The following is a 10,493-nucleotide window of genomic DNA, read 5'->3' on the forward strand; positions in this document are numbered from 1 at the left end:
AGGCAGTAAGCAAAAATAGAGTTTGTTAAATACATACACATGCATATGATGAATGTTTATGATGACTCTATCCTGTGTCTTCTCAACCTGCACAGACACAGGCATAGTGGACTGCAAGCTGAATTTCCCCCACCCCGCCTGGTACTGGGACACCCTGCTCAAGATCTGTGTGTTCATCTTTGCCTTCATCATGCCCGTCCTCATCATCACTGTCTGCTATGGCCTCATGATCCTGCGGCTAAAGAGCGTGCGAATGCTGTCGGGCTCCCAGGTTGGAAAAATGCATTTTCTTTCAAAAGCCCCAAAATTGCATATATAATTTCTTTCTCTTTTTTTGCATTTTGTCAAGGGGATTTAATTAGATGCAAATTGTGCATTTTCTAAAATTATTAAACCTTGGGTATAAACCTAATTGATTTTATTTTTCAGAATAATGAGGCACAATAGCAACCTGCCCAGAGCATGCTTGCAAATATGGTGCTCTCATCACTCTCAAGTCCAAGTAATTAGGGAAAATCAACTTAAGCCTGAGGTTGCGGCTTAGTTTTAATTAACCTCTTAGTGCTCACTAGCATGAATATGGGTAGAATGAAAATTCTGCTGCCATGCTTTAAAAAGCATCAGCTTTCTCTGAATGAATAACGATTTAATGAAAAACATAAACATACAAAGGCAAATCACAATTTTTTCAACACAAGAGTCTAATGACCAAAATGCCTCAAAGCTAGTTGTCTTTTTTTATTCAAAGGGGGGAGATAAATGGTGAGGTAACACCACACTGGAATGCACGACAGTAACCTTTCACTAAGTATTTGAGTTGTTGCATAATGAAAACATCCTAAAGCAGAAATAAAAGGAAGAGTAAACATTCTTGTACACAGGATTTGTTACTGCCTATAGCTCTTAATTCTCTCCTCTTACTCTCTCATCCTCCCTTTCAGGATTACATTCTCCAATCTCCATCCTTTTCACACACTAGCCTCTCTGCTCTGTCATTCTTTCGTTATTATTTATCTTTCCCTGCCATCTCCAGTTTTTTTCTTTTTCATCTTTTCACCAGTCTTATACCCATCACTAATCTGCCTAACTTTTTCACACACAGGAGAAAGACAGGAATCTGCGTCGAATCACCCGCATGGTCCTCGTAGTGGTTGCCGTCTTCATTGTCTGCTGGACTCCTATCCACATCTTTGTCATCATCTCAGCTCTGATCACCATCCCCAACTCCACTTTCCAGACTATCACCTGGCATTTCTGCATCGCTCTCGGCTACACAAACAGGTGCCTAGCAGAGAAAAATATGCACAGTTTGTTTTTCGTCAAAATTCTGGATAATTGTTTTTAGAATTATTCATTTAAAAGGAAAATGGTGCAGGACGGGATAATAGGAGAATGTTATCAGGAAACCACATTATATAGTAAAGTTGAATTTAGCTTTAGGCTGATTTTTGTGCTTGTTATAAGCTTTGATCCTGTTTTTTGTCTCCTGCAGTAGTCTGAACCCCATCCTTTATGGCTACCTGGATGAGAACTTCAAGCGTTGTTTCCGTGAGTTCTGCACCCCAAGTCCTTCAGTGTTGGAGATACAGAATTCATCCAGGACTGGAGCCAGTAGCCGCAAGATCCCACAGCGTGAACACATCAGCGCAAACACAGGAGAAAGGTCCAATCAACAGGTCACCAGTGTCTGTATTACTTGAATGTTAGTTAGGTAGGAGCATTTAGTGGAAGTCTTTCACTCTGTGTTTCAATGTTAGAGGAGAACATCAACAGCTTTCAAATATCTGTACAGTTGGTGGCACAGCTGGTAAGCTTGGCTTGCATAATTTTTGTTGCCAGAAGCAGAGATAATGAAAGTCACTGTGCCCCCCAAAAAGTATGTGCAATCTAAACTGACATGCAGTACTGTGCAGAAGTCTTGAGCCTGCCTTCATTTTTTCATATCTTGCTTCCAGGAGCCAGACTTTCTTGACATTTTTATTAACAACAGTTCTCCTGTTTGTTTTTAAGGTCTTTCTTAGATTTTCTCTGGATGTGCTGCTTTTCAGTGCAGCTCTTATGCCTGACAATTTCCAAGGTGGTTTATTTGTTAGTGTTGGTGGGTTTTTTTTGGTAAGCTTGTTAACACTGACCTATGAACCACTTGAGCATTAGAAAGACACCTAACTCAAAGGACAAACTAGTGCCATGAAAACAAGTCATAGACAACTTTTTAAATAGTATAATAATAGCGAGTTTCAAAAGGAAGATGACACAGTTTGATAGTCAGAAAATGGCTCTGGTTTTTCACCAAGAAGGTGATTCTCAAAATGCTATTGCATGTATGGTGTGTCCTTAAAAAATTGAGGAAACTGGACAAAAGGAGATGAACAACATGTGAAAGTCATGTTCTTCGGAAAAAAAAAAAAAAAAAAAATCTAGCAAAGACGTGACACAGGACCTGAGAGATGCGTCCGCCCCTTCACTGTAGCCTCATCAGTAAAGGTCTCTATACAAGGGTGGCAATAGAGAAGGCTTTCTTAAGAGAGGGAAAGAGTCATTTCTCACTGGCTGCAGTGTGAAAAATCAAAGCATAAACATGGTGAAGGCTCTGCCATGGTTTGAGGCTTATTTCACCCAGTGGGGGATTTTGTCAAACTGATGGTTTTATGAATGTAGAAAAGTACTGTCAGATTTTGTAAAACCACAAAGCATCTAACCGGTGATAGCTTCATTTTCTTTTCCTAAACACACTGTTTTGCCTTAAATACTGTGTTTCCACGTATGTTAAACCTTTTTTCAACAAATTTGCTTCACCCAGTTCTCTTTTCCGTAAAAAATGAGGGGAGGCTCAAGTCTTAATTTTGAACAGAACCAAGTTAAAAATGTCTATTCCTGCTTGTAGCATTAGGCTAACTTAAGCTAAGGCTGTAGCATCATTTCATACCGTGAACTATGTCGACTGCATAACAGGGCGAATTTCAACAGCACAGTGTTGTCTCAGATTGAACACAGCATTATGTAGTTAGAGGAAATGACATTTGAAAATACCTGGTTTCTGTTGCAGCTCCTTGTTTTATGTCTTCCCTTCCTTTATTCCTGTGCCTTTTGCGTTCCCCCTCTCAGTGTTTTCTGTTCATTTCGTGTGAGACATTTTGAAGAATATGTTCTCATGTGGCGTTTGGTGCTTTTATTTCCCCCCATTGTTCTCTCACTATCTTCATTAACGTCTGATTGCGTTCACCTGTTTCTTATTATGCTCCTCTCACTGGTGGGCTTTTAAACCCAGTCCCAGCCCAGCCCTCTATGCTCCCACTCTGACGTGTATAACTGCTACTAATATGACTACTGAAGGGTCTCGAAATTGCAATGGTAGGGTACACTTTCTATCTCAGTTTATCCTCCTATCAGATGGACCTATTAGGATCAAGTCCTTACTCAAAAATATGCCATTTTCGGTTCAAATGTATTTGTTATAATTCTTATAATTCTTTTTTTTTGGTTCTTTATTAAACACATTAATAACAACAAAGTACAATGCACTTTTTGAAAGCATGTACAACATTTCCACAAAAGTAAATTTGTCTCCATAATATTTAGCGAGCTGAGCTCTGACTGCACTTCTTGCACTTCACTGCAGTGCTTCTTGTTTACATTTAATTTGTGTCTATGTCCGGACCTACCATTAAATGAAACAGTCATGTTTGCTTTACAAAGATAAAAGCAGTATCAAACTCTCAGCAACAAAGCAATAATGAATTTATCGCCAAACCTCAAAGTTATCCAAGAATTTCTAGTGAACTCATGGCCATGGGTTCACAAAGTGTGTAATAAGATAAACATCCTTTCTTTCTCTGCAGGTATGACTAGCCTTGGAGGGGTCGTCAGTGGACTCTCGCTGTTGTGGCAGTGTTCCCAATGACGATCTCAACTCAGAAGTCACCCAGGTCACCACGGGGCTCTGATTATCCACGTACACATAAGCCACATTCACACAACCATTCAGGACACGGCTAAGACACAACAGCACAGAACATTTTAGCCAGAATGCGTAACTGCATCAGGCCACTACTCTGCCAGCTAGTGTACCTAACTACATGGCTGTGCAAGCTTTTTTACACACTGGTTACATTGATTGGGTAGCACATCCGGACTGTTTGTGAAGTGGATTTGTGGCATGTTTGTTTTTTTTACTGGATGCACATGTTTCAAATGTAGCTCTGTGTGAGTCTAAGCTAAAACAATCCCTAAATTCAATCTGTTAACAGCTCCACACCTGCAGGGCCAAAAAATGATAGACCTCAGGATCTATGATTAGGAGACACATGGGAGAATAAGCCGTCTTTAGCCTATCACTGTGCCAAAAGGAGATTTGCAAAATATTCAACTAAGATGCAACAAAATTTGTCAAAGGAGATAACAATGCTATACTGCTGAATCCCCTTCTTACAGCCCAGGTGGCCTCGAGGTAGCTGGAAACCTAAAATGGCAGCAGGTTTTGTTTTAATGTGGACTGCCGACAGTACAGGAGCCTTCACTGTGTTATTTTAAAACAAAACAACCCTCCCCCCCCACCACCACCACCACCACCACATCTGATTAAAAGGAATGCACATACCTCACATACAAATGTATATAGAAGAACGGTTGTTTTTAACATTTGCAGGGGGGACCTCCACCGTGTAGTCATACTCAACTCATACAAGTTATACTCAAAGAAAACCGTCATTACCACATCAGGGTGTCTGAATTGAAGTTTCTGCACTAAGTTGAGAGGTAAAACTATTTGTGTTACATTAGTATTGTATGGACTACGCAGATTCAATATGTGTGGTAAACATAAAAATATACTGACAGAACTATAAAAGCCACTTTCACAAGCCACCGATACGTATATGTGTCTTGTTTTGTTCTTTCTGCTTTGTACAGAGCTGCCCCATTCATCAAAGTCTCGTATTAACGAATTCATTATAGTGTAAAAAATAAATCAGTTAATTGTATTTGTCAAGCTCATATGGCTTCACACCAGTCTGCCACTTTTTTTCCAGATGTCTAAAAAGAACAGATCACCGTGTTGCTGCGCGGCACAGGATCTGCTTATCGTTGGTTCTTTTCCTCTGTCACTGCATGAAGACATGATCGTAGAGAAAATGTCTTTCATAGCTAATTACAGCGCCTCACACTGCTTCTATATCAGATCAGCAGCTTTTCACTTTTACACCTGATTAGCAGAATTTTCCGTCGAGTGATCTACGTAGTGCCGTTCAAACTTTGGCCACTTCAAGAAGATGAGTTGTGAGTTGCACTGCACTCAGTAACGATTTCACCATGAAGCACAGATGTAGTACAGTATTGTACTTTCTCTGCAAACTCTGACATATGTACGAATGTCTATTTGTTTACCACAGTGCATCCTTGTGGATGCTCTAAACCAGCAAAAAGCTTTCATCAGCCTGTCCTGCACAACCTTCAGTGTGTGCTGTTGCAGCAAATAGTGCAGACGTATGCTTTTACCAGTGTATAGTTAAGCAGCCATTACAACAGGTATGGGTTGAAGTGGAGTCACTTCTCTGAAAAAGTTTAGCCAAGCGGGACAGTAACACCTGTTGTAATCACTAGAATTGCTTGTGCCTACGTGTTGTGCCATATGCCAAACTTGAGCGCCTTTTTTCATAGTAGCTCTACGCGATATTCAATGTACTGGTATTTTTTTCTAAGGATCTGTAAAAGTAAATGATTGTATTAATCTGCCATGTAAAATATTGTAAGTATTCTGTCGCTTTTTTTAATGAATGTGAAATCATTAAAATCAGTGTGATCCTACACTATATATGCATATATATATATATATATATATATATATATATATATATATATATATATATATATCTTATTAAATCTGCTTTTAATCGGGACGTGTGCAAATCAGAATACTGTGTATGTAAATTGTTGTACACAGAGAGTTTAACTTTGCAAATTGTTTTTGATGAAAAATGCTATACGAGGATGGCACACTGTGCATACTGCTTCAGTGTGAAAGACTAAACTGTAGATGATTCTTCGCAGCCCATCAAGCTTCAAAATAGCAGCAAAATTTACTCTGTGGTGCATGAGCTGTCAAATGTTGTATCTCATGCGCAATGTGTTCTTCATTTGGCAACGAGAACATTATGTTTCATTTCACAAAACACATCATGTAAACAAAGGAGTCAAATGTCAGCTTTTGTGCAGCGTTTCAGGCCAGGAATGAACAGTTGTAGCAGCAAACAAAGGGAGGAAGGGTTTTAATCAGACTATGTTTCCACCTGAAGTCTAGAGAAATTCCTGTTTAGATAACTTGAAGAGTGGCTATAGCTGAGTGTGAGAGCTGAGAGTTTGCCACATTTGTTAACTGTGTCGTAGATTAATGATCTCCTCAGGGTGAATGAAGTCCTTCTGCATATTGTATAACAAGAAAATTTGTTATGCCGAAAAAGCATACATGCTAGAAAAGTTTAGGTTTAGTCTAGTGTTGCAAATAATTAAATATCAGCGAGCCAGGCAATCTGTTTAAATATCTCCAATGCTGAAGCTTTATGCATGGCATTGTTGTATTTAAAAGTTGTCTTTCATGCATTTGTTTGTGTTTGTATGAAGTAATTGTTGAAATCATTTTACAGGAGCAGTCAGAAGAAGACAAACAGGCTTGGAAAAACGAAACATAAGAGGAAGCAAACCAAACTAATATTACCTAAAATAGCACAACATTTGTAATCTGCTACCAACTTAAAAGCCTCAACCCACTTATAGAGCTAAAAAGACTCAGGCTGGTCTCAGAATTCAAGCACTAGAAGCTCAGTAGTATTTGATCATATATGTAGCAGTAAAGTTCATATTTAAGACCCTGTTTTTAATATTCTTTAGCTTACTTTAACCAGCTGACTGTAGGTGAAATGGTTTCAGTCCACAAAACTGAAGGTTGCTGCTACAAACAAGAAGCCTGCTTTGATCTACTTCTGCTAAAAATCAAGGATCCATTGATTCAGTAATAACTAGAGAGCCTCTCTGGAGAGCACACCATTCGCCAAAACCAATAACCTATCCTGCAATTTTAAATTGACTCTTGCCTGAACAACTCGAAAAACAAAAAATAGCGAGGTGAAACGTCTTTCACCTTTACGCTTTCTAACTGCATGTGTGCAGCTACAATAAGATGATGATACTCTAATTCCATTTAAATGAAGAAAAACATTACACTATCCACCCTGAAGGTCAGCAAGGTACATTTAACATGTGCAAGATGCAACATCTGACTCCGAGTGCACCTAGAACTGAGTCATTACCGTCCTTGAGCTGTACATGTGCTGCCATGAAACTCTCTCTTCTTTATTTTGTTATTTATGAGAATTATAAAAAATGTATTCTGGTCTTAAAGTGACATGTCTTGTGATTTAATGTTAAAAACAAGAATTTATGATTTATGGATGGCTCTCTGTAACACTGTACATGTAATATTGCAGTTATCTGGTTGTTGTCTATGGATTAAAGTGTCATTAAATCTAACTGAACTACCTTTATTCTTGCATTTAAATAAAACATTATCTACATTCCAGTCTTCCTTGTATTCAAAAACAAGAATGTTTTCCACACTCAAATTAAACACAGTGCAGCTGGTCTGTGAACCCAGAGACAAATACAAATACTGACAACAGAAACAGATCATGAGGAAAAATGAACTATACAAAATACATTTGTAACTCACATTCAGCAGCTGGAGTGTTTTCTCCCATTAATCACGCATTACCTCCTACCACTATAATTTATCACCAGATAATCTATAAACATATTGCTGCGACATTTGGAAATTTCACATGTCAGCCTTTGGGTGCTGCATCACCTCAGAGTGATGTTAACTTTTAAAAATGACAAGATTTCAACATAAGGCTATACATCCACACATTCAGAAGAAATTTACATTCACTAACATGCCTGAAAACACTAACGCCAGGACCACTCGCGGATGCTGGGCATGCACGTGCCAGTGGAAGCAGAAGGCAGAGGATTGGCTGGTTGTAGAAAATGTGAATGAGTCAGGAAAGCACATGTAGTCAGGAAGCAAACGTGGGTGTCATCATGCGGCATCTTTTTTCAAAAGTCTGGAACCGCTGCCAAATTTGTACCTGTATGTGAGGAATGGGTAATGAGTCCCCTATGAGCACTTGTGCACTGCAGCAGTGGCTAAAAACTATGTGGTGCATTTTTTTTTCTTTGGTATGTTCCTTCAGTCTGCTGTAATAACACCACAAGTGCCCTGTAAGCTTGACATATTAATAACACTCAGCGAGCACGTGTTGTGGTCATGTATTTGTTCTTTTTTTCCCCAATACAATAAAAAGTGCTGTTAAAGTTTTTTTTTTTTTATCTTTTTTTTCTTTTTAGCAATTCTGCTTGTAATTCTCTTAAATGTTATTCAATGTTCAAGGATTCACATGCAAATGAAAACCATCTAAAATCTATTGTGTCTCCCTTGTACATTTGAAATGATAGTTTTCTCAGCTGTTGGGCCTGATTATGGCCAGGTGCATTTCGTTTGCAGTGCTCTCACTCAGCAAGAGGGCACACGCTTGACATATGGTGCAGTATGGCGTAATATGTGTTACCAAGTGTCAAGGGAAAGTAAAACAGGGCATTTTAAAAGGACTGAAAACTGTTTCAGCAGCATTTCATTTTGCTCACTCTGGGACTGATTGTCTGGATAGCTGCATAAAAAAAAGAAAAAGAAATGATTTAGAGAGGCTATTTCCAAACATATTGGAAAGATGTCCCAGATTGCCACATCACTTTTTTGTCTAAAATACAGCTATGCTCAAAAATTTTTATCAATATAGACTCCATTCAGTCTTAGCATGTCTGTGTAATGTGCACGAGGGTTGTACACATCATCATGGTTTCAGAAGTGCATGGAAGTATTCACAGCATGTATTTGCTGCATAGATGCTTCAAACCCCATCTTGTCATGTAAGCGGCTGCTCAGGAGCCAGACATTGCCTTATTGGACTTGGCAGCATGATTTATCCTGTCATAGAAATTATTACGAAGTGACAGTGATTGTCCCGTCTTCCTGCAGAGACCGAGACCTCACCCAGACCCGATGTTGTGAATCTGCCCTTTTCCATATGGAAAGCCAATCAACCAAAACAAACCTAATCCCCCAAAATCCAAGTTTAATAACTTGATATTTAAAAGGTTAAACCTTTGTCTTGGGGACAAAATCAAGGGTCTGTGTTGTATAAAATAATACAAAAACACAATACCGTGACCTATTTCATGCTCCAGTCTGGAAACCTAATATGCGCTTGTGCATGCAGGGGAGAGCTGATAAGTTATGTATGCAAATGCACTCTTTCTGATAATCTTTTTTCAAAACTGGACAAATTTGATAAGATATTTGTGATGCACGCGAACATTTCAATTTAGTAAAACAAACAGAAAGCTTTCTCTTTCTCTTGAATGCTAAACGTTTATGTTTGTGGATTATCCAAAAGAAATATGTCTCATGTGTAATCCACCCATGTAAATGGTTGCTTTTGTATTAATAGTGAGCAAGAAACATAAACAAGGGGACATTTTTATGAGTTGTTATTATGAGAAATAGAAGATTTATGAAAGACAAAATAAATGCAAAACAAACATTTACTCTTTAATAAGCCTTCACTGAGATTTATGGTCTCATTAATAAACTTCAATTTGTTTAGACTAAAGACTTGCATCGCATCATCTCCAATAGTCTTGGCTTCATTAGTGAAATAAACTATTTTTTACTTACTTAAATATGGCTTCTATTTGTTTCAGAGTCATGCAGTCTTACCTGCTTACCTGGTGGGAAAACCATGTGCTGCTTTCTAATAACAAACTCCTGCATGATTGAAGCATGTAAGAAATAGAAAGACTAATGACTTTATTTTTCATTTGTTTCATAGCAGCAAAAAACATAAATCTGTTATGAAATCTCAAACAAGGAGGGTCAAAAAGGAGTGAGTTTGTGTGTTCGGGGCTGTGTCGAATCCAATTTAAGTCCTTCAGGCCTTGATACCCCAGCGCTCCTCTGCGCTTTCATAGAGCAGTGCTTTCCTCAGGCCATTTCACACTCTTAGATAAATGGCTAGCTGGCTCTCCTCATTTGATGGAGAGGAACATAGCATTTTACTGCAATGGCTCACAGCACATAGGGAGGGTGAGAGCCAGATGCCACAGTCAGAATCTCAGGTGTGGCGAGGAAATGAAAGTCATGGAGGAAAGACACAGAGCAAGCCAGCAAAAAAACAGCCAGCTGGTCGAGCTTATCTAAGCAAATCAGCGTGACAGACCACTGAGTCCCACAAAACTGCCACCACCTTATGGCTCTAGTTGCCAATAAACCAGCCATCCAGCAAAAAGTGGGCAGTTTGTCATCTGACCAATAAGTTGCCTCCGTTTGTCAGTCCTCCAACCAACCACGACTCTGAGTACCCAACAGGGTGTAGTTTTCTTGTGCT

The 10,493-nt window shown here is 38.9% G+C and overlaps 1 protein-coding gene across 3 annotated transcripts in view; it reads left to right on the forward strand.

Annotated features, from left to right (window-relative positions):
* oprm1 (opioid receptor, mu 1) overlaps positions 1 to 7,565 on the forward strand; it is a 53,210-nt gene extending 45,645 nt beyond the window's left edge. Inside the window, exons 3-6 of one of the 3 annotated variants that reach the window (XM_085477330.1) lie at positions 96 to 271; positions 1,103 to 1,281; positions 1,493 to 1,676; positions 3,840 to 7,565. In XM_085477330.1, the coding sequence (XP_085333456.1) occupies positions 96 to 271; positions 1,103 to 1,281; positions 1,493 to 1,676; positions 3,840 to 3,845 (545 nt within the window). In that variant the 3' untranslated portion in view covers positions 3,846 to 7,565. Of the gene's footprint in view, positions 1 to 95; positions 272 to 1,102; positions 1,282 to 1,492 lie in introns of all 3 variants that reach the window. The other 2 variants (XM_085477331.1, XM_085477329.1) reach the window with 2 other exon arrangements.
* The last annotated feature ends 2,928 nt before the right edge of the window (positions 7,566 to 10,493 follow it).

The sequence above is a fragment of the Copadichromis virginalis genome, linkage group LG13 (assembly GCF_057382275.1).
Source record: "Copadichromis virginalis isolate Kocher_CV1m ecotype Utaka linkage group LG13, C_Virginalis_male_GT1.1, whole genome shotgun sequence".
NCBI lineage: Eukaryota > Metazoa > Chordata > Actinopteri > Cichliformes > Cichlidae > Copadichromis > Copadichromis virginalis.